Genomic DNA, 24,637 nt, shown 5'->3' on the forward strand with positions numbered 1-24,637 from the left:
TGAGCCAAGTGTCATCCTACATGTTTGGCTTTTTGCAGTGGAGGCTTGTGCTTGTGCAAAGCTTTAAAAAAAGTGAGGGAGGAAGCAAGACAGGATGAATGCTCTGTCAGCTCCTTTAAGAGTTTCAAATTGAGGAAATGTCAACATCATTTTAAGATTGCCCCTGGAATAGTTGAAGGCCGCACTTGCACTGGGTAGAGAAGAGGCATTAGCTCCAACTTTATAAGACAGTAAGTAATTTAAAGCAGTTTAATTAATAACATGATTAGAAATTTAATGTGTAATAGTTGTAAATATTATATTGGCTTTAGGTCTTCTTTGTGACATGTCTCTTCTGTCGTCTGTTGTCCAAGGATAGAGTGAGGGTGGTGGAAGCCACCGTTGCCTTCAGCTGTGTGAAGGAAGTTTTGGGAAAATGGGAGCTGTCCAGAGCTGCACATGCCTCTTAGGAGGCCGCGTGCCTGCTGGTGGAGGGGCGTGAACAGAGGGAGAGACAGCATGTGAGCATCGTGAAAGCATCAAAAACTTTCTGAGAATAATTTTGTTGTTTTATGAGACATAGGGTATACTTCACTATTTGACACAATACGGTGTTTTTAGATGTTTTGGCTTTGTTTCCTGGAACCTTGCTGGCCACACACATGGTCTTGTTTGCTGTCCTGTCCTTGGTAGGAATGGGATTCCCATTGTAACGTGGCCATGGGGATAGTCTTCTTTATGACAGTTCCTACATGCTTAGGTCAGATGGGACCTGCCTGCACTGGTTTCTCAAAATGTTTAATTAGAATATTATTTTTTCCTTTTTAGTTCTTAATGCTGAAAATCAGAAGAGAGACAATAAATTTACTTGATCAGCATGAAGAGGAATCACATACTCTTAATCAAACTGGAATCACATACTTCGTGTCAAGATCGAACAGCGATAACCAGAGTCTTCACGAGGAAGTGAATACTGTGAAATGTACTAAGTAAAATATACATCTGAAGATGATTATTGTGGAATTTTAGCATGTACTTTATGTAGGAAAGGGAGATTGTCTTTTCGACACTTTTTGGGGGTTACTTTTGAAGCATCCCTATTAAAGATGTTAAAGTTTGTTGGCCGATAGGCATTTCATGAGATCAATGCCAAAAATAGAACACAAGTTCTCCAAGTATATTGACAGTGCTTCTAGAATGTAACTGTGTTTAAAATAAGAGCAAGCCTGTAGGAAGAGTCCACCTTCTGATGCAAAGGGGTGGTCTGCTGCACTTAGAAACTCCTTTGTGTTCCGAGTCATTCTCTTCCCCAGACGCTGTGGCGAGACAGCACCAGCCTGTCATTTCTGTTCTCCCTGCTCAGCACTGGATCACGGGTCTGCTCTCGCCTGTCCATTTCTGGTTCCTGCACTCAGTGGCCCGGAGCCCTGTTAACACCTACACCACTAACAGCAGTTTAAATACCCCGGTGTTCTGTGGGAGGATTTGTAAAGACTACTTGTATAATAGCCCTTGTATTAATGGTAAGTGGGTTGTAATTTGAAAACTCGTGATCTATACTTAGCTAGTATGTGTGGGCAAACCAAAATCTTCTGTAATTAAGTCTATTGTATCACAAAATGCCGAGTGGATTAGACTTTGGACACAGTGGAGGCCAGAGCAGAGGTGACCCCAGGTGCCGGCTGCAGAGCAGAGGGCAGCCCAGCACTGCAGGGCGGGTTTGTTGGGGACAAACTGCCAACATCACTGGAGGGAAAGAGGACAAAGTTGATGTTGAAGGGTATGTACTAGTTTAGAAAGGCAAGAGAAATGTTGATAGTGTTTTTGTCATAGTTTATACATTTAGCTTGTAACAATGAAAACTGACTTAACAATCAAAAGTTAATTTTCATTTGAAAATGACTATCAATTTACATTGATAATAGTGATATTAGATTTGGCTTGTATTGGTCCTTATGTTTCAGGGAAGTAGGCTTTTGCCTCTTGTGAAGGACTGGCAGAGCCACACAACTTTTATTGGGCCCTCTAAACAAAGGCTAAGTGGGTGGTGGCACTTACTACAAGGTGTTTGGGTTTGTAGGAGTTGAGATACGGTCTCTGCAGGCCATGTGGCAGGACGCCCTCCTTTTCCGAGAGGAGATGGGCCCGAGAAGTCGGGCACAGCTGGCCGCACACCTGTGTGGACGTGCTGCGCTCCGGCAGTCCCTGAAGGCTGGCCGTGCTTCGCATTTGGGTTAAGATCTCTACCTTGAATGTCCTTCATGTGTAACATCCTTTTACCACATCAATAAGATTAAACCTCCTCACCCAGAAAAGGCAACTGAAGAAGTGTAAAAGTAGCTTTGTAAGATTTTATGTAAGTCCTTGTCCAATACCCCTCTCAGCCTTAGGGATGATACGCTCTCTTGCTTTCTCAAATAAAGCTTCTGTTCATCTTGTGTTTAATCGGTGTGCAGAGAGTTGCTGAGAAATGAAATAATTGTTAGTTCAGCTTTTAAAACTGTTCCCAGTTTTCCCTCCCTGTTTGATCCCTAAAGAAGCAGCTTTTAAACTGTGGAGATGGAATGTCAATTTAAATAACCCATGATGACTTCATCTGCATTCACAGAGGCGCGTCCGAGGGCGTTCATTCGGCAGGTGTGTACTTGAAGCTTCCTCCCAGCGCTCCTGCTTTGGTGCCGCTGGCTCCTTTGGGATCACAGGCACCTATTCCGAGGCAACAGTTTAGAGGTATCACAGCTGTTTAAAAAAGAAAACAAAAATCTGTGCAATAAGCATCAAGTAGGTATTTGACCCCTGACCTTGGTCTCTTGGTGTTATCCAAAATTAAATCAGCAGCTATTCCAATTTTAACTGGCAAACTCTGTTTAATTCCTGCTGTCTTCTCTCAAATGGTGTTCGCACAGGAGTGAAGAGTCATTTTATCTTTTCTCGTGCAGGTAAGACTGCAGGTGGAGACCCCGTAAGCAGCCTTGGATTAGATTTCCTGAGTAATCTAATCATGGCACATACTTAATGTATGTACCTTGGTGTGATGAAGTTTGAGAAATAAACTATTCATTATGTTGATGTTAAATAACCAGACTGATAAACTAGCATGACTGTTTTAATTGGTTGAGAGCTGGTTATCCATTCACAGTAAAACCTGGAATGGTTAAGAGAATTCAGGGTCCTTTATGGTCCAGTGGGAATTAGTCTAATAATCTTTTAGGCAAAAACATAATTGGAGTAATAATAGAACAATGAAAAAAGATTATTTATAAATGATATTTTATAGGACACTGAACAACTGCTAACATGTCTTTGAAATTAATTTTAGGAAAAATACAGATTTAAAAGAGGTTCCATTAACTGGGTTATATTAATTTTTTCTCCCCATATCAGCTTAGACCCTGCAAATGTTCATTAGTGTCAAAGTTGGGGAAAGTTTATTTTCATTTTGTATTTAAATGTGTATTTGTAGGCTATTTCTTAGCTCAGAGAGCAACACTTTTTAAAGTGTACTAAGCCAGCCCTGGCTGGTATAGCTCAGTGGATTGAGCACAGGCCTGTGAACCAGAGGACTGCAGTTCGATTCCTGGTCAGGGCACATGCCTGGGTTGCAGGCAGGTTCCCTGCAGGCCAGTTCCCAGCAGGGAGCACACAAAAGGCAACCACACATTGATGTTTCTCTCCCTCTCTCCTTGCCCTCTAAAAGATGAATGAATAAAATCTTAAAAAAAAAAGTGCACTAAGCCACTTCAAATCTGGTTTGTAAAATTCTGGTATGTATACACTGAATGATGTGCATCTCTGGGCAAGTTAAATGACTTCGAGTAGTCTCATCTTTAAACTATATATACCGTCAGATAATGAGTTTTATAACCAAGGCCCTAACCAGTTGAGACAAGTGCTTGTTCTTTATTCTTACTCCTTGGAATAAAGTGCTACCTTGTCCTGAGTTGAGTGATACAGTAAGTTTTGCTTATATAACTTAGATGCTTACAGAGATTCCAGTTCTACGATGGGTGCTTGGTAAATATTTGACTCTTAAACCAAATGAATGACTGTGACTGATCAGAGATGTGGTCCTAGATAACCTAATTTCCCATGTAACTGAGGTCTGCCTTTAGGAACCTTCATAAACAGATTTAGACAAACAAATGCCTTTTGAATGAATGTTAATCACACAGACATTCAGATGAAAACCCACTTAGCGGTAAGAGGTAAGCCAGAGTCTTTGTGAATGAGCTCCTGGATTTTTACTCATGTATCTCTCTTAAAGCTGTTGTGAAATGGCAGTAATGGAATGTCCATTTAAGGGTGATGGACCATATCTGCCTTTATCATATGTTCATATTTAAGCAGTCACCTAACTTTTAACTCTCAAAAAAAGCTGCATTATTAACATTTAACATCCGAGTATCACTTAAGATCAGTTGTGACCTCAACTAGCCGCCTGCAACTACCAGTCTCCCCTCCCCGCCACAAAGGAAAATCTTGTTCTAGTTTCTTGAGATGGGCTCATTCAAAAATTATTCTAGAAGTCAACAGGTGATCAAAACAAAGTACCACACCTTCCTTTAAGCATGGCTTAATGTTTGAATTATAGACAAAAAATTAGATACTGTATCTGTATTTTTGCAGGAGTTTAGAAGTTGAGAGTTGTTGAATAACTTTACATGACCTTCCAAAGGCTGATATACCCTCTCTAAAAAAAATTTTTAATCCTGACCTACGACATTCGATTTTAGAGAAGGGAGACAGAAACATTGATCAGTTGCCTCCCATATGCACTCCAACCAGGATTGAACTCACAACCTTTTGGTTCACGGGATGATGCTTCAACTGACTGAGCCACCCAGCCTGGGCTACATCCTTTTACAAAATGTAAGGAATGGAAGCCACTGTTAGCAGAGGACTAGAAAACCTACAGTGTAAATGAATGCACAGGTGGACTGGCTTGGTGTCTCAGCCTGGTCATTTCAGGTCTTCAAAAGCAAAATTTTAAAATACCTTTTGCAGCTGTAGGATGACAAAAATAGTCATTTCAAGTTTTATCTATGCCTCCTTATGGCAAAAGCAACCGGTTCTGGTTTCCCTACTCTCCTTAAGATTTGGAGGTATGATATACCAACTTCTGCTTAGACTGCTTTGCAAATGTCAAACCAACCAATTTCATCACCTGAAGCAAACTGTTTAAGGCAAGGCACCAGACTCCAACCGGCTGCCTCCAAATTCCTCTGCACTTCGAGCAGCCCTGGGTTCTCACCCTCAGGTGTTGCCCCTGATGAAAAAAGCAGTCAGCCCACTGCCCCGGAAGCCTTGGTGTCCTGTTTGTTCCCGTCTCTATTCAGTTTACCCCAGGACGGCTCAGTGCCATCGGGATGTGCATTACATGTTGAAAAACCCTCATTCCATCATTTGCATGAGCAGGTTGTAGATTGATGAAGTCCCTTCCTCAAGTTTATATACTTGGAAGATAGCACTTTTAATTGTGCTATCTTAGAAAAAGTACTTTTGAGGGCCTTGGTCTAAATTTTAATCTTAAAAAGCACCAAAGTAACAGTTAAAGACGTATTTAAAACGCATTTACATTCTTACAGGTATATAATTTAAGATGTCATGACGCATAAAATCACAATCCTCATGTAACTTAACCTTCCTATATAGCCTAGAAGTCCCTTCTAAAATTCCTCTGAAATGGATTTTGCCAAAGTCCCATAAAAGTGTTTTATAAATCCCTTGGTTCAAAACTTCTTTGGGATGATTTGTTTGAATTACTCAAAATGTTAAAGAGTAAACACCTTCAGTTCTTAACACGTATCAACAAAGTGCTATTGTTTTCATCTCCAGTAATACATTTTTGTCAAGAAATTTATTAACCTTTACAAACACTATTCTCATTCATAAAAAATGATTTACGATTAAATCTGTAATAAAACCATACAAGGTTCCTCAATGCATTCAACCAGACCAGTGTTACCCATGGACATAATAAACCACTTTAAAACAGCAGTTTTCATTCATGTCATATAAGGCTGTCAAATTAAAAGAATTCTTTATAATGGGTTTTTATCCATGAAATCCATTTCACTTCATATTAGGTGGTAAGACTGATGGATGGATCCACTAAGAGTAGAAAGTAGATTTTACCCCTTTATGGTCACCCTTCAATCTCAAACAAGCTTCACAACAGGAAAATATTTGTGAGCGGAGAAATCAAATTCGGGAGGAACCTATAAAGAAAATCAGGAAGTCAATGTTATCTAACAAATAGATAGTAAACAATAAAGATTACTTTTATCTTACAGTGTCTTGTATTTCTAAGGATAAGGCAGCAGCACAACACAGATTTTTTAAAAAGCTGGTTAAATGACAACTAACCTGGAGGGAAAAAAAATAATTAGCCTATTTCCAGGTTTACGGAGATCACTAGAAAACAAGCTGACCTGTTTTCTCTTAGAATAGTTAAGAAAGGAAAATGGACTTAAATTACAGGAAAGGTCACAGCTCAGTAAGTTTGGTTCCAGTCACTCACTGTACTGAACGACGAGATGAGTGTCATTGGTAAAGAAGGGCAGGAGGTGAGACGGAAAAACTGGGACTAAACAAAGGCACATATAACAGATGCCACCAAAGCTGCCTCAGCACTTGGCTTCCAACAGATGCAGAACCTGTGTTGAATGTCCATACAGCACTGGTGTTAAAACACTACCAAGAAAGCTCACGGAATCATCCATATCCTGCGCCATTAAAAATAACTTATATTGAAGCATTCACTTTTCTAAACACAGGTGACTTTTTAAGTACCTCTTTCATAACTGTATCATATACATTTTCTTTTTTACCGAGTCATTTGGTAATTTACGTAGGGAGGGGGAGGAACAAAAGGGCAGACTTTTGAAAATTTAAAACCTCTTGAGGTAATTTTTGAGTGAACTCTTATAACAATACTTGTACATCTTTTTGAAAAAAAGTGAAGTTTCAGAGTAACTTAGGCCCCCGTCTCTCTGCCCCACAGTGTGCTCACCTTAGACTCCTTTTTGTGTCCTCCTGCCAGTAGCTTCATAACCACAAAGTTGGGTTTGGCAACCTTTAAAATTCTACTGACCTAAACAATGAGCAACATTAAATTATCAAAACATAAAATGCGTAGTCAAAATGTCTTTATAGATAGGAACTTTGTACAATATCAAGTGTTGATATTTTATTAAAGGTAATTGTAAAATACATTAGCAACTCTTTACAGAATAATGCATTTCAATAGAATTAGTTACGTAGTCAATTGTGAAAATAATGAAAGCCTGAAACTTAATATTTGCAAGTTTTAAACTCTATAAAGAGGTATCTCCAAATAAAGTCACCAAATACAATAGACCTTTATTTTAAACGGTCAAGTGGATAAAGTGGTTTTTAATTCCTGTGATAAATGACCAGATCATTTTTCAGATTTAAATTTGAATACAGTGAGCTATAGATTAAGATATTTTAAATATTAACATTTTTGAGCAATGGATCAATTTGGATCTTATTTCTATTCTTCGTGTTTCTAAGTTTTTTTTTTTTTTTTAACATTGATTTGAGAGGAGAGATTGACTTGTCCCTATGCCTCAACTGGTGGTCTTCTTGCATGTGCAGAGACTGAACCGGAAACTTTGGTGGACCAGGCTGATGCTGTCAGCCAGGGCCCAAGGTTCTAAGTTTCAATCTCTCCTTGCACTGATTTCTAAATTTATCCACAGAAGGTATTTACGTCACCTCTCCCATCAAATAATTTTAAGTCTGACAAGGTTAGATTAGCAAAGCCATTTGAAATCCTTGGCAGAAACATGATAGGCTTCATTTATTAATTCTATGAAGTTCATTTTTGTAATTAAACTGTCATCCAGTAGTAAGACATGTACTTCCCACCAACCTTCTCCTCTAGAATTTCTGTGACCGCACTCTTACCTCATGGTCTGGGTTTGGGATGTTTTCCAGAATCATTTTCGCTTGCTGGAAGTGCTTACTAGCTGCCACGTACAGATCTGGAGACTGCGGGGGAGGGCTGTATTTATTGAGGTCAGACATTTCCTAAGAAGGGGGTGATACTATTATTCAAAACATGTTTAATATGAACAACTTTAAAATATCTTTTAAAATTAATTCTACAATGACCATCCACATTTGTAAGTACAACACTGAAGGAAACATTCAGCGTGTACCTATTTTTTCCTACAAAATAATAAATTCTCAACCTTCATATACTACCTCATGTTATTCTCATACTTAATGGTAAATACATCTGGAAAAAAGCCAAGTAATTTTGACACTATTTGAAGTGGTTGTCCTATTGGTTCAACAGTCTGATTTGACTATTTTAACAAAATGGCCGGCACAAATATCTGGGAGAAGGTCTAAGACTTAGTATTTTCCAGGGACTTTGATGAGCACGTTCACCTTGAACTGCAGATAGTGTACTGGGGGTGGGGTCATGACGCTGTTGAATGGAGCAAATCTGTGCTCATACCGCACTTGTTCACTATCAAGTTCAAACTTGGGTTTTCGTACTTTGCCATCCATGTCAAATGCTACCATGGTCTAAGGAAAAATAAGAAGACACCAATATGAAAAAGTGAACATTCTCATTAATTCAGAATAGAAAACAGGGGTTTACAGAGAGCTAAAACAACTTAAAGCTCAGAAATCAGAAATGGAGAGAAAAACTGGCTTTAGTATTCATTTTTATGTTACGTGCCATCTTTTACGTAAAAAGTTTTCAAGATCTTGTGTTTACGTTACTCCTTTTCCCTGTGAAATTATACCAGGTGCACATTTTTTCCCCGATGTTTCATGCTTTATAAAAGCTTTGAAACTTTCAAATAAAAGCTGAAGAAACAAGTAGCATATAAATTATTGTAAGATAAGAATAGGTCCTGTTTTTCAAACCGGAGTCCATGTTCTATGTATTTTAATATGTTACTTTAAATCATTTCTTGAATTGCTCAGTACAAGTGAAGACTCAGCACTCACCACACCTCCTTGAAAATGCCTGCTTTTGTTTATGCTACGCATTGTGGAGCCCATCCCCTTCCCACTACATTCCTAAAATTTCCAAAGCCCATCTCTTCCACGAAACCTTTGTTGATCATCAGCCAGAAGTAAACCCTTCTCTACCTGTGTCACACAAGTCACCTGGCCTGTTGTTAACTAGGCACCCGAGAAAAGGATCAAGTCTGATTAGATGTGGTCTCCTGTAAATGTACTTAGTACATGGTATCTGGCACACGTGAACATGGGTTCAAATATCTGGTAAACAATTTTAATAAAAACAACTAGACTTGGAAAAAAGCTAATTTCAATAAAATTTAATAAAAAGAATGAAATTAGAACCTAGAAAAAAATGTTAATTAAACTATGCAATAGCAATCTAGTTAAAAAACAAAAAACTTTTTTTTCCAACAACTTACCTTAAACATTCCAGCACACATGTTCTGATAGGCCTGGCTCATTGTGATTTCTCGGCTCAAAGGGCGAACTGTAATTAAAAAAATCACCTATACTCATTAACCCTTCCTCCTGCATTACTGCAGGAGAAAATCTAATTTTTAAAAATCTTCCACCTTGATTATTAAACTTCCAAATAGTTTGTTCCTGCAGGCTACATGTTATTTTATGGCCCAATACAAATAATACTGACAGGCTAAACAAAAATCATATTTCCCAAATGGCTAACACCCTAACATTCTAGTATTAAGTAATTTTACCTTCTGAATGCATCACACAGAAACATTTTTTTCCATAGCAATTTGATATGTTTAATCCCAAATGGCTATGATAGAAGCCACTTCTTTTATTTTTCAATTACAGTTTACATTCAGAATTATTTTGTAGTAGTTTCAGGTGTACAGCATAGTAGTTAGACAATCATACTTTACAAAGTGATCCCCTGATGTTTGCAGTACCCACCTGGCACCACACATAGTTCAGACTTATACAGAAAACCTGTGAACAATTGTCCATGGGTTTTCTATATAAGAAACCCATGAACAGCCTACCCAAACTGCTGAAATCCTAAGGAAATAAGAGTAATATTTTGTAATGAATGCAGCAATATTTGTAGCCCTTCTATAAGGGACTAGTAAGGCAAGGCAGTCCCTCTGAACCGTCTTTCCCCTCAGGGTCCTTGGGCAGTGTGCCCAGGCGCTATGGAATCACCCTTCTGTGGGGACTCTTAACAGCACAGCTCCAGATCTACTTTCCTGCTCAGCTGTCAGCCTTCTATCAAAAGATAAAGGTCTTCTGCTGTCTTCTGCCTTAACCTATCTTGCTTGCAGCCTTCATGTGGCTACTTCTTGTCCTAAGGTCCCCTGACGCATGGATTTGCAAAGAAGTAAAGAAAAAGCAAGGAAAAAAACCAAAAAGGCTTGTGTCACTAATACTGGGACTTGGTTTCTACCTTATTATTTCCAAAGAGAAGATGCGAATTAAATTGTTATGACTCATTCACTCCCATCTATTTATTTGTAAAAATCAAAGTGTCTCCAATGTTTATTCATGTCTTAGGTTTAAAAATAATCCACAGCACCTTTCTTCTTTTTCTTTGTCTTTTTACTGCTACGGCCCTTCTGTTGCTCTTCCATTATCCTTTCCTCTGCCATTTGAGAGCCATCGGCACGACTTAATGTTGACATCAGCCATGCATAAAGGAACTCAGAGAGGTACCTTACAGGATAAAAAATGTTAGTTAATAATAGATGTCTATGTGAGATAGCTTTATCAACACATGTATTGGTACTAATAAAGATTATTTTTCATAATGCTACAAAGTCTTTATAAACAATAGATTATCCAATTAGGCAATTGAGAGGTTAGAGCTTATAAGAAATGAGTGTTACAAGTGGTTAACTTCCCCTTTCTTTTATAGCCACCTATGTTGCCATACAATATGGAAAAATTTCTTTCCTACAACATGTATTTTACAACTCACAAGAGTTCTTGATAATGATGCATATATGCAAATCAAATAAATCCCATTATGTTAGTTTTACTATATCACGGCACCTTTCACCTCAACTTACTAATGTAAATCAGCTGCCTCGAAACACAAAGAACTTCAGCATTTTCCCTGTAAACTGTCGTCTTTGTCTACTATGAGTAACAAAATGTACCCCCAATATCTGTATCAAGACCTGTTGGTAAGAGCTGTTATCTATTGAAATGTTGGAGAATACACCAAATAATATTTTCCTCATATTGCTACAGTTGATGCTCAAATTCAGTTTGCACAGCCAAGAGTCTTCTGTTAAAGAATCCCAACAGCCATGATAACAAAACCATGCCGACAATGTGGAAGAGAATTACTTTTATTCCTTCACAGCAGTTACTCCAGGAAATATATACTATCTTTATTACTAATACAAATAACCTAATATTAAGAGCTAATATACAGAACTTAGTTGTTTGTGGTGGGGAATAATAGGTTATTACTATTTTAAAACTACCACCATACTTTGCCAGGCTAAGAAAGATTCAAGATGACTGAATTCATCAGTGTACAATTTTCTTTCTATGATCGCTTTTCCAGGCCAAAAATGCTCTCAAGCATCCTCTGCCTAGGTTTCTTCATCTCATTCTAAGTGAAAGCAAAGAACTATATACTCTGTGTAAGATCGTCTCTTACCAATGTCTTTAAACCTCCTGAAACAAATCTCCTCAGGGCCACAGTTTGCAATAATTATGCTCCCATGATAATCTTAGCCTTGATTTCTTCTCAGAAGAAATCTGAGTTCAAATTTTTAATTTTGTTTCTGGTAAGCACTGAGTTAGCCAAAATGTTCATTTATTTTTTTTTGCCTGTAGCACTTAGATGGCTATAGTAGCACTTAGATGTCTTTAACTTCATTTGAAGCAATTTTATTAGATTGTATTCTGACAGCTGTCATATCAGCATGCATTTCAAAAAACATCGGCGAATTTTGTGTAGCCATTTTAATATTGAAGATGGAAGAAAATATGCAACATTTTTGGCATATAGTACTTTATTATTTCAAGAAAGGTAAACATGCAACTGAAATGCAAGAAAAGATTTGTGCAGTGTATGGAGGTGCTATGACTGATTCAGTGTGTCAAAAGTGGCTTGAGAAGTTTTGTACTGGAGATTTCTCACTGGACGATGCTCCACAGTTGGGTAGACCAGTTGAAGTTGATTGCAATCAATTTGAGACATTAACTGAGAACAGTCAATGTCATACCACATGGATCAGATAGCTGACATACTCAAAATATGAAAATCAATAAAGTTACTGGTGAAAATGAAAAATGTGTCTTTCATTTTATAGTAGAAACCAAATGGACTTTTTGGCCAAGCCAATATATTCAGTGACACTAGTACCTAGCATCACTAAAGTTAGGGCAAAATGTGTGTTAATTTTTCTCCCTATAAAGAGGTAAAAGCTCTTCTAATAGTCCCACAGCTGAAGTTAAAATACATTAAATGAAAAAAGTACCCTGAAGTTATACTCTACTGATGCTCCTTCAGATCTTTTCTATCCCACCCACTACCAATTTTAACTGAAAGTGTTCGCTCACCAATATATGTAGTAGTACTCATGCATGCTGTAGAGTTCCAATTCAAAGCCACTTAAAAGATACTGTATCATAATTCTAAGGTTATGATAAAGGACCCAGGTGCCTAAACAGGCCAAATGTTGCCTTTGGGGTTCCTGTTTCAACAGCATAGTGTGAAGTGCTGCATCAACCTTCTCTGCCTATCAGAATAAAACATAACATTTATATTGTTAGGTAATGAGAGAATTTAAAATAAACAGAGTAATAGCATGAGCAGAAAATATAAATCTTGCCACTAAAAGAACTCATACTTACAAAAGCAGTTTGGTTAAGTGTATACCCTAACTGTCATTTCACAATGGATAACATTTAGCTAAACAGTCCTTAAAACTGAAAACACACCTGATTTATAGGACAAAAATAAAATCAATGGACCTTCAAGTCTTTAGTTATATTATCAATTAATATTGCTGCTGCTCACAAATTTAAGGTTAATTTGCAATACATTTTTATATTAATGTGAACTTACTATACAATTACAGATATACACATATTTTATAATTTATTATGATTATCAAAGAAATAATTTAAGATGTTTCTCAGTTTGGATTACTGTTGTTTCTTTTTTGTAAACTTTTGCTTTGGCACATGAAACTGTTACACTTTAAGTAAAAAGGTAAATCACCATACTGAAAAATTAAGTAGTCAAAATATCATTCCGAAGAATTGTCTTAAAAAATCTGGTCAAGGCATATGAATTGCTTAGTTTTAGAAGGAGGGACACTTGTTGGCGCTTACCTCATCCTGCAAGGTAGCAAATTCCTCAAGAATATGGCCCAGCTTGTCTCTCTGACGAGCCCTATTATGCCCATGGATCTGGATAAGACTGCAGAATGGCTGCAGTACAAATGAAATTCGTTAACCATCAATGTGAAATGTCCAGACACTATGGAAAATAAACATTCAAAGTTTCCAAAATCTGGTTTAAAGAGAAAAAAAATACTGTGTATATAAGAATCATGCCTATGTATATTTTTCACATAAGTATTTCTCTTTAAGGAGCTCAACACCAGAATTTATCCATAGTTAGAAGTGGTTGTTTATGAAACTTGTTTTTCATATGACAAATATATCTTCCTTCAATCTTCAGATATCATCCCACAATCTCAAGAGGACAGTTTCTTTACTGCTTATTTCAAGCCCAAAGTCAATGTTCAAGGCTGACATTTCTGTGCTGTTTTACATATACCAAAATGCCTAGTAATTCTAAGGCATTAGTAATGGCTAATATCTATAGACTCTAAGGTTCTTCTATTCCTGATCTATATAATATTCCCATATAAAATACTGTAACATTTCATTAAACAGACAATAGACATGTACAATAGAAAGCTCTGATTTAAGAAGTGTGAATCAGAGCATTCAAGTATAATACTATTTTTAACATTGTATACTTTTGACAGATATTATCTCATTTGATGGAGGTGATATTAACATCTCACTTTTTAAAGATTGGGAAATTTATAGAAAAGTAAAGTGATCTGCCTGATAATGATACAATGTTAGTTTATAAAAATGAGATCTGGTCATTTACTGATTCTCCTTTGACCATACCATGCTCTCTTCATTGTGTGTGTGGATGTGTTTAGTAACTGAAATGAGGCCCTGAAGAGCTGTCTTCATAGCGCTTATAATTACATAAGAATGACTTACAATAAATTTAATCCACCACAAAGTTTATACTTTTTCCTAATTACTTGAGATTTTAAAAGTTTGTGATCTTGTGTACATGAACAATTTTAATTTTACTGTCATCCTGTTCATTAAGGTAGTACTAGGATATGTGCCTTGGGATGTTACAAATATTCCTTGTTTATAAGGTCGAGACATTTTTGTGTGCATTTATAAAAAAGAAGAGAACTGATGCTTTCACCGATGGGAGTCATAATAGAACCCACTTCTGTGGTTCCTGAGGGTTGGACTAAGAGGACACCAGAAGAAGCCTGCGTGCTTGACAGCCTGCCAGAAAGATACCTGATTATGAAACTGCCAAGTCAAGCATAAGATACTTTTTATTTATTCAGTGAAAATGAACAAGAAATATGAGAGGGGAAAAAACAGCACAAACGAATACTACTGAAGGAATTATTCCCTACGATTTTTGAAGTACCCATCACAACAACCCAAACTGTAGTTCTTACCCGAACACAGTGAGTAACAAAGGAGTCAATACAGTCCTTAGCCTGGTGATTATTATAAAGGCAGCACCTGAAATAATAACATTCATGTCATTAAAATCAAACTATTTGACCTACAAAAAGAAGCAGAGATTTCTGTAGGTGTTACCAACAAACAAGGACGGTGGAAAAAGAAAAAGGAACCTAATACTTTACCAGGCTGAAGGCTGGTGGCTCTAGGTTAAGAAATATCTCACCATTACTGTCTTGTTGTTGTTTTTTTAAGATTTTATTTATTTATCTTTAGAGAGGGAGGGAAGGAGAGAGAAGGAGAGAAATATCAATGTATAGTTGCCTATAGTGAGTCCCCTGCTGGGAACTGGCCTGCAACCCAGGCATGTGCCCTGACTGGGAATTGAACCGCGATATTCTGGTTTCCAGGCCTGCGCTCAATCCACTGAGCTACACCAGCCAGGGCAGAAATATTTTACCATTACTGTGTTGTTCACACAATAAATGTGCATTATTTCCAAATTCTTTAGTTTTATATTTGGACAATTAAGAGTTAAATTGAATAAGATCAAATTAACAAGAAGGAAAATTCCAAACCTCCACTTTTTCCTGAATCTACTCCAATGTCATTAATTTTCCTATAATGGATACCCTTAGTTATTACAAAGGACTATATAGAATCATAATTTCTCCAGGATGTATCCACATTTCTAATCACCAGTCAAAATCATCCACCATGTATACACCTCTCTGGCACCTCATCTTCTATCCTCACAAAGTGGTTTTCCCGTGGCATTCCTTAGTTAAGAGGACTACTTCCTGACTAATGCTTTCCTGAGCAGTCTAGAAGGATTTGCTACTTTCCTGGCTCTAGAGGAACTAGAGGTGCTGAGTGACTGGAAGACAGCCTTTTTCTGTCCCTGAGGTGGGAGGTCAGTAGCCTTTGCACCTAAGGAGATGGCAAGAAGCAAAGACATTCTTCTGAGGCACTGAGAAGAGCTGACAACCTGCTACGCCTAAAAGTTTGCCACAACTGAGCAATCTGACCATAGCCTCAAAGATAAATAGCCGTGATCGTGCAACAGAAAATGGAGGTGCACACAGGAGCCCGGAAAAGAAAAGGCAGAACACCTGGAACAGACCGTGGCAAAACCGAACTGCTGGAAGGTCCATTACATCTTTTACTGCACAGTAAGAAACTTACTGAAGTAGACTAAAATAAAGCACTTAAAAAAAGGACTTTCTGAATCTGAAAGCTAAGATTTTCAAACCTAAATATTCAGTAGATGAGAGATGCTCACTAGTAAGTAGTCTTGAAGATCAAGGGGAAGAACTCAAACCGCAGCAAATACAAGAAAGAGGTAAGTGTCCTGAGGAACATGGTGATTCGGAGAATAGAGTATATGAGGAGTTCTAAGTGAGAGACAGAGAAAACAGATGAAGGTGAAGCAATAATTAAATAATCATATAGGAAAAATGACTTGACTGAAAGACCTGGGGCTTTAATAACTCAGTTCCAGATGGGAATAACTAAAAATCACACACGAACATTCTGTTAAAACTCTTGAATTCCCAAAACTCCTAAAATGAAGAGAAACTCTATAATCCTCCAGAAGAAAGTGTCAAATCACTACGAAGGAAAAAATAGCAGCAGCAGATTCCTTACATGTAACACTGTAATCTTAAAAACAGCGGAAGGCCATCCATCCACAAGCTACTTGCTACGCAGTGAATGTTGCTATGTGCAATTGATTCTTGGTGTTCCTGACAGTCCTGCTCTGCAGCGTTGCCCTGGACACTAGATTAGACAGCGCTGAAGTGTCGCTGCGAGGGTAAAGTACAGGGTTCTGTTTCTGCCAGCCTCTGCTCACATTTTTACACGACGAACCAATACGTAACAGTCTTGTTCCATGTATATTTGTTTCCAGACACCACAAATAATATACACTGTGGATACATTAGCATCGGACTCATGCCTGAGCAATGCTTACGTAACACATCTTCTCTCTGTAAAGCACAGGACAGCCTTCTTGTGCTAAGGCACACTGGACAGCACCTCACTACCGTTACAAGCCATTTTAAACTATGAAATCAAGGAAAAGCACAAAAACAGGCCTCCAACAGAGTTATTTATAGTATAAGGGCTGAAACAAGAAGGCAATGAGAAGACTGCCGTGCTCAACCTCAGTGTTAGGCAACTTGCTTATGTCTGTGAAGATGACAAGAGCAGAGTGAATATTGATCCGAGGGTTACAAATACGTTTTAGTGTGCAGGCAGATTTACAAACACGGAATCCACAACTAACAAGATAGACTATAGTTTACTGGGTAGCAAAAGGAACAATGTGTAATCTAACTGCTGCAGGAGGATTGCTGAACAGAACATGGGAGATGTGCCCCGGCTGGGTGGCTTGTTTGGAGCGTTGTCCCGCTCACCATAAGCCTGCGGTTGGGTCTCCAGTCGGAGCGTGTGTGGGAGGCAACCAATCAATGTCCCTGTCTCTGTCTAAAAATTCATGAACATGTCCTTGACTGAGAATTTTTTAAAAGTTGAATTTCTATCTTCATAACATTTACTGGAAAATAGAAGAATTAAAAATTTAAAGGTAGAGAATAAAGCCATAAAAATCTCTGGAAGAAAAGTTTAGTAGATTTAAGATTGAACAGTACAACCTATGGTCTGGGGAGAATTATTTGCTTCAAATAAGAAAGCTGTAAAGTTACACAGAAAAAAAAGCAAAAACTATCATATAGAAAAATTTTGATGTGGAAAAACAAAGATAAGCAATTCATTAAAAAATTCTAAATGTCCAATAAATAATTAGTGACTAAAGTAACAACAAGATACCACTTCTTACCCAACACATTAGAAAAAATAAAAAAGAAAAGATAACACCTACTACTGGTTAGGATGCAGGAAAAAGTACAACCTCATATACCGATCGTTAGGAGAAATATGAATTATTACGATCTTTTAGAATGATGCAATGTGGCAGTATTTATCACAACAGCCAAGTTCACAAAACAGCCCGTTTGTGGTTCCTATTTACAGCAAGTCACGTACACGTGTATCTTGACACAGAAAGACGTATATGCAGTGACAGTCACCAAAACATAGTTATCACAGAGGTAAGATTTCAGGTGATTTTTACTTTCACATATTCTCCTGCATTTAAAAAGTTTCCCAATGTAACCATGTATTATTTATATTGTTATCTCCCCAAGGCTACAGTTTCACTTTTTGCAGTTTTCGTTACCCATGGTGGTCCTAAAGTATTTAATGGCAAATTCCAGAAATAAAGAATTGGTAAGTTTATATGAATACAGGGTTTGTTTCAAAATATCTTACTGTACTGTGTTCGTCTTTTTACTTTGTGTTACTTGGACACAAACATGGTGACACCTCAAGGTCTGAGACGTGAGAGGGCGACCAGGTGACTAACGGGCGGGCAGCGGGCAGCACGCACGCACTGGTGAAGGGATGGTGCGCGGCCCGGGCTGGGCAGAGCCGGGCAGCCCAAGATTCCATCCTGCTACTTACAATGGTGCGCTACTTAAAATTTATGCATTACTTATTCCTGGAATTTTTCAATAAATATACTCAGACAGCAGTTGGCCTTGGGAATTGAAACCACAAAAAGTGAAGCCACAGATAGGGAGGGACTACTGTATTTCACCTAATAATGACCCCAAAGTGCAAGAGAAGCGATGCTGATGAAGGAAAGTAGCATTTGCCACCCTGAAATATGCCTCTTTGAGATGGTGACCTTAACCTGATTATTTTTAAGAAACAAGACTCAGGAAGAACCTTTGATTTCCTTCCCCAACTGTTTAAAAGGTTTAGATATAGAGCCTGCTCCAGAAAGTTTTCTGTCATCAAGGAAAACTATAGTCCAGTATGAACAAGGTGTAGTAGTAAGGGAGGAACCTATCACGGACTGTTTGACCAATGTCCTCTCAGTGTCCCACTGTTAAACAAGGCTCAGCAAAACATCTATCAAACACCTGCTTTTCCATCCCCATGTGAAATATCCTTCCTCACCTGTGAAGCCCCAAACCATGACCTCCCTTTCTCCTCGCTCAAGATGGCACACACAGCCTCAACTCCCTGATTTCTCCTAAAGCTCCATATTCTCATGGAACCCCTATACAGTTGTATGTAATTAAACGTGTTTTTTCCCCTGTTAATCTGTCTTATGTCATTTTAATTACTCCACCAGGAAGAACTAAGCAGGGAAAAGGAAAACTTTCTCCTCCCCCACACTGGCGATTTGGATATGCCAAAGAGAAGCTGTAAAGTGCTTTCTTTATGTGAAAAGATGTGTGTACTTTATAAAACAGTATATATAGGATTTGGTACTGTCTGAGGTTTCAGGAAACCATTTGGGATTCTGGAATGTATCCCCCATGGATAAGGCGGGGGACTACTAAAATCAGCTTTTTTTTAAAGCAATAGTTACACCCTCTTTCCTTTCCATTCCTTATTGAATAAGCTGTCACGTGCTACTAAGTTTACTACCAAAATTATTCCCATTAATTGAACTGCTGAAATCCGTCCTCTCCTTTACATTCCCAGGGTTTAATTCGTCCTCCTCTGTTACCTGTATTACCAAATCAGCCCCGCCAAACACACTGCCTCCGTTATCACTGCTGGTTTGCTTCCTACTAAAAAATATATGCTCTACCATGCCAATTTCTTTCTGAAAACTTGAAGCAGTTCTTGAATTAACCATAAAATAATGAAAGAAACGAGTGCTGAGTCATGGGCGATGGGGGAAGGAAGGCTGACACTTTTCAACAGAATGATCAGGGAGCCCTCACTGAGGTGACACTGGACTCGGGGACGGTGAGGGAGCCGGCCTGGGGAATTCCTGAGGAAAACATCCTCCACGCCCATTCCTGTGTAAAGGCCATGAGCGAGAGTGTGTACGTTCCAGGAACAAGGGAGTCAGTGTGGCTGAAGCAAAGGAAGTGAGGGGAGAGCAGTAAGAGATGCAGTCAGACAGGCGTCAGGACAGGGATGTAGATCAGAGCATCTGGGGCTTTGAAGGCTCAAAGAGAAAGACTTCGGCTTTTACTGAGATTGTAACGGTGAATGTTAACCAACACTGAGGACACTTGGGAATTTACTTCCTCCCAGTTGAAGGGCAGTTGTTAATTGAGAGGTGTCTGGGTAAATTCTCAGGTTCCCTTGCCCCTGACTAACAACTCTTGAGGTGTCACCCTCTGTCTCCAGAGCTCCTGGCAAGAATGAACAAGGGTTACTCTCCACAGAGCACACCTTTGTGTGGTGGCTTTCTTCTTTCTCATGTCCCACCTGCCCACAACTCTACTGTTTTTTCCTGGGAACAATTTATCATAATATCTACATGAACCTTTGTCACAGGGTCAGCTTCTGGGGAAACCCAACCTAAGAAAGCTACTAAGGAGTTCTATGTGGGATGTGGCATGATTTATTCAACAGATTGAATGCCGAACCACCAACTGTTCTCATAAAACCTCATACACCCCATCTTCACACATGCTGGTTCCTTTGTTAAGAAGTAAAGGCTCCTTTTGTCCATCCACCATGGAAAGCTCTACTTATTTTCCAAAATGCCAACTCAAACTATGATTCTTTCTGCCTGAAATACTTTCCAGCCTCTCATGGCAGCAAGTTTTCCAGGTAGAAATCAGAACATAATTTAAGAATCTATTACCTGCATTTTCTATTTCTTCTGGACTCAGCTCATTGAGAAGAGACCTTATTTTATTGTTTTAATAACACGGTGCTCTGCACACAGTAGGAGTCAATACAATTTACTGAATTTCTTGTAACTGCTTGGAAGTTTTTCTACTCATATTAGACCTAAGGTCAACCTCACAAAAAACCTCAATTTAAATCTAAACAATATGTGGCATAAGTCAATTATGTGATTGAATTTGTTGTTTTTATATGGAGACTTTATTTCAACAGTTTTTTAAATTTCTTGGCTAAAAAGGAGAAGGACAGAGAATTTGGGCTTTTAAGGAACACACGTTACAAAACATCTTCTGATACTTACTTTGGGGAAAGCACCGGAGGACTGACAAAAGACCGAAGTGCATCTTTCACCATGTCTTGCATGAGATGAGTTCCAAAGACCTTTTTGTTATCAACCAGGAAAGTGGTCTTAAAAACAAATGGTACGTATTAGTGATGCCATCACAAACTTGACGTACTGCACATATAGTTGCCATTACTGTGACATCAGAATACTTCTTGGCTACAAATACCACAGATGCCCTGACCAGTGTACCTCAGCTGGTTGGGTGTTGTCCCACAAAGCAAAACGTTGCCGGTTCAATTCCCAGTCAGAGCACTTGCCTGGGTTGTGGGTTTGGTCTCAGGTCAGAGACCACAGGAGAGACAACAGATCCATGTCTCTCTCTCACACTGATGTTTCTCTCCCTCTCTACCTCCCTCCCTTCCCCTCTCTCTAAAAACAAAATATTTTTAAGAAACCTCACAGAATACAAAAGAAATTAAAATATAAAGAGTTGGTGGAAGATTTTTATGAATCACTGCCTCCATAACAGGTATTATGTACTAATCCCTATTTAAGGTGATGCAAGAGAATTAAGTACGTGCAGAAAAAAAATCTTCCAAGAGTAGTAATTGTGAACTTGTCAAAAATAAACTGACTAGTCTAAATATGTCAAACGAGCTAATTACATAAGGCTTCAGAAATTATGAAACAGTAAATGGCTATAAATATTTAGCTACTTGTCAGTAATCTTTTACACCACTAAGGAATGCATGAGAGGCAACCAAACATTTGATGTTTCTCTCCCCCTTCTCCCTCCCTTCCCCTTCTCTAAACATAAATAAAATCTTTCTTAACACATGTGGGTTATTTCCAGTTTTTGGTGATCATGAACCAAAGAGCTATAAATATTTCCATACAGTTTTCCAGAACATCAGATTCTACTTCTCTTGTAAAGAAGTAAAAGTGGGATTTGTACATTTCACTTTATAAGAATCTGCCAAGTTGTTTTCCAAAATGTGTGTAGCACTTCACGTTCCCATCAGTATTGTGTCCTTACGAGCACTTGACATTTTCTTTTCTTTTAAAAGATATGAATAGTGGCATTTCATTATGGTTTTAATTTGCACTTCTGTAATACTAACGATGTTGAGTTTTTTCCATGTCAAAGTGTTCAAATTTTTGCTCCTTTAAAAACTGGATTGTCTGTTTATTATAGTTTTAGTTATTTTTATGTTCTAGATTGAAGTCCTTTGTCAGACATGATTTGCAAATATTTTCTCCCACTCTTCATTTTCTTAAATGTCTTCCACAGAATCAAAGTTTTACATTGATCAATTTAAAGATTATGCTTTTCACGTCACACCTGAGAATTCTCTGCCTTTTCCAATGTTACAAAGGTTTTCTCCTATCCTTTCTTCTAAAGTTTTAGTTTCACATTTTACATTTAAGTTTATGATGTACTCTGAGTCATTGTCCCACCCATATGCCTATCCAATTGTTCTTGCACCACATATTAAAAAGACTACCATTTCTCTATGGACTTACCTTGGTAATTGGTCAAAAACTGACCATATTAATTATGTTACATTTTCATTTCATTCTATTTTAAGACTTCCTCTTTGTTCTGTAGGTTATTTAGACATGCATTAATTTCTAAATATTTGGAGAATTTTCCAGATCTTTTATGGATTCTTCATTTAATTCAAAATAATCAGAGAACATACTTTTTATCATTCAGCTGTTTTAATATTAAGGTTTACTTTATGGCCCAGAATGTGATCTTGATGAATGTCTAACAATTTAAGTCAGTGCTTGTAATTAAAAAATGTAACATTAACTGTGGAATAGGCTTCAGAAAGAAGCATCTACCTTTTGTTCCATCAATGAAACAACGTCAACAGACACATAATTTGATGTTTAAAGAAGTTTTTTCAATAGCCCTGGTTGGTGTAGCTCAGTGGATTGAGTGCAGGCCTGCAAACCGAACAATCGCAGTTTGATTCCCAGTCAGGGCACATGCCTGGGTTGCAGGCCAGTTCCCAGCAGGGGACGCATGAGAGGCAACCATACACTGATATTTCTCTCCCTCTCTCCTTCCCTTCCCCACTAAAGATAAATAAATTTTTAAAAATCTTAAAAAAAAAAGAAGTTTCTTTAATACTAAGGGACACTTACTTGTAATAGAGATCTTGACAGAACACAAGGTGATTGTTCACTAAACTCACAGAAAAAATCCTAAGAGATAAACAGAGAAAAAGTAATGTTAATAACAGATTAAATAAAAGCAGAAAACATTTGCATATGGAGTGTATTTTACTGGAAATAATACACTCTTAAAGTTAGAATATGACCAACAGTTAAAGATCACCTCTACAGGAACTGTCTACATTGTATCAGAGACCTTGGATAATTTTAGAGCCTCATTTTTTTAAACAAACTGACCAACAGTAGTCTTTTGTGGACACTCACATTAAATTTGTATACCATGCAAATAACTGTCAACAATATTGTAATAACTAGTTTTACGGTTTACTTTCTACTCCACCTAAATGAATACCAAGTAATAACGAGGCCAACTGGATCCATATTACTGACTGACTTCCTGACTTTAGGGAAAGACCAAAAGATATGCTCAGAAAGCTATACATGGGATTATACAGATAGAGAAAAAGAACATAAGAGAACACACTGAAATGTTAACATCTGTAGGTTGTAGGATAGTAGTTATTTATCATCTTAATATCTTTCTGCATTTTGGTGGGTCAAAGTAACATATTTTTAAGGCTGGAAAGAGGTAGCCTACTGGCTATCTCTAGATGGTAATATCCAGAGATAACCAGTGTTATGCACTTCATCATGTAGAGGGAACAACAGTCAAATGAGTATCTACACATAGTAATGCAAAATAAATTAGTGTATTTATATCTAAGTATTAATAAGGAAAATGACGATTTCCCTTTATCAACATTAAGTATTATACTTTTCAATCTAGTTGTTATAAATTACATTTCTTTAATAATCAGTAAGGTTAAGCACTGTTAATGTTTACTTCTTTTTAGAAGTGTGTGCTTATGTCCTTTCCCAGTTTTTCATTTGGATGCTTATCTTTATTTTACTAATATGTCAGCTTTCTTTATAATCTGGCATTAAAATGCCCTGGCTGGTGTGGCTCTGTGGACTAAGTTGCCAGCATGTGAACCAAAGGGTTGGTTTGATTCCCAGTTGGAAAACATGTCTGGGTTGGGGCCAGATCCCCAATAGGGGGCGCTTGAGATGCAAACACACACTGATTTTTCCCTTTCTTTCTCTCTCCCTTCTCCTCTCTAAAAATAAATAAATAGCCCCACCTGGTGTAGCTCAGTGGATTGAGCATAGACCTTTGAACCAAACAACTGAGGTTCGATTCCCAGTGAGGGCACATGCCTGGGTTGCAGGTCAGTTCCCAGCAGGGGATGCACGAGAAGCAACCATACACTGATATTTTTCTCCCTCTCTCCTTCCCTTCCCCTCTAAAGATAAATAAATAAAATCTAAAATAAATAAATAAATAAATAAATAAATAAATAAATAAATAAATAAAATTCAAGAAATAATAAATAAAATCTTAACAAACAAATAACATTTTTTTTATCCTAATAACAGGTTTCTTATGCAGATAAACCAGACCATTTGGTCCCTAACCCTCCCTGACTTTTTATTTTTCCCTCTACTCCTGGCCCCTTGTCCCCCTGGAGCCCCAATACCACTGCCCATCCCAATACCACTGCCCATTCCTCTGTCCCGTGTCTTCCAGGGATCCAGACTCTTCTCCTACTAGGCTCTTTTCAGGTCCAGGGCCAGCAGTCCAGGCCAGGCTCCCCCAGCTCCCCTCTATGGTATGTTATATGCACTCATCCCTCTGACAAGGTAATCCATAATCTTCTGCCAGAA

The 24,637-nt window shown here is 38.0% G+C and overlaps 2 protein-coding genes across 5 annotated transcripts in view; one reads left to right on the plus strand and one right to left on the minus strand.

Moving 5' to 3' along the window:
* GOLM1 (golgi membrane protein 1) overlaps positions 1–991 on the plus strand; it is a 44,065-nt gene extending 43,074 nt beyond the window's left edge. For both annotated transcript variants that reach the window (XM_053656242.1, XM_053656241.1), the window contains one exon: positions 808–991. In XM_053656242.1, the coding sequence (XP_053512217.1) occupies positions 808–851 (44 nt within the window). In that variant the 3' untranslated portion in view covers positions 852–991. The remainder of the gene's footprint in view (positions 1–807) is intronic.
* Positions 992–1,795: 804 nt separating this feature from the next.
* Positions 1,796–24,637, minus strand: part of NAA35 (N-alpha-acetyltransferase 35, NatC auxiliary subunit) — a 60,513-nt gene continuing 37,671 nt past the window's right edge. For 2 of the 3 annotated variants that reach the window (XM_037159891.2, XM_037159889.2), the window contains exons 13-24: positions 22,883–22,942; positions 20,744–20,850; positions 14,712–14,778; positions 13,309–13,407; positions 12,532–12,710; positions 10,529–10,665; positions 9,411–9,478; positions 8,401–8,541; positions 7,912–8,034; positions 6,992–7,072; positions 6,115–6,197; positions 1,796–2,718 (exon numbers count right to left, since the gene is read on the minus strand). In XM_037159891.2, the coding sequence (XP_037015786.1) occupies positions 6,138–6,197; positions 6,992–7,072; positions 7,912–8,034; positions 8,401–8,541; positions 9,411–9,478; positions 10,529–10,665; positions 12,532–12,710; positions 13,309–13,407; positions 14,712–14,778; positions 20,744–20,850; positions 22,883–22,942 (1,122 nt within the window). In that variant the 3' untranslated portion in view covers positions 1,796–2,718; positions 6,115–6,137. The remainder of the gene's footprint in view (positions 2,719–6,114; positions 6,198–6,991; positions 7,073–7,911; positions 8,035–8,400; positions 8,542–9,410; positions 9,479–10,528; positions 10,666–12,531; positions 12,711–13,308; positions 13,408–14,711; positions 14,779–20,743; positions 20,851–22,882; positions 22,943–24,637) is intronic. The other variant, XM_037159890.2, reaches the window with a different exon arrangement.

Source organism: Artibeus jamaicensis, unplaced genomic scaffold (genome assembly GCF_021234435.1).
Source record: "Artibeus jamaicensis isolate MK-2021 breed Jamaican fruit bat unplaced genomic scaffold, CSHL_Jam_final scaffold_1964, whole genome shotgun sequence".
Classification (NCBI taxonomy): Eukaryota; Metazoa; Chordata; class Mammalia; order Chiroptera; family Phyllostomidae; genus Artibeus; species Artibeus jamaicensis.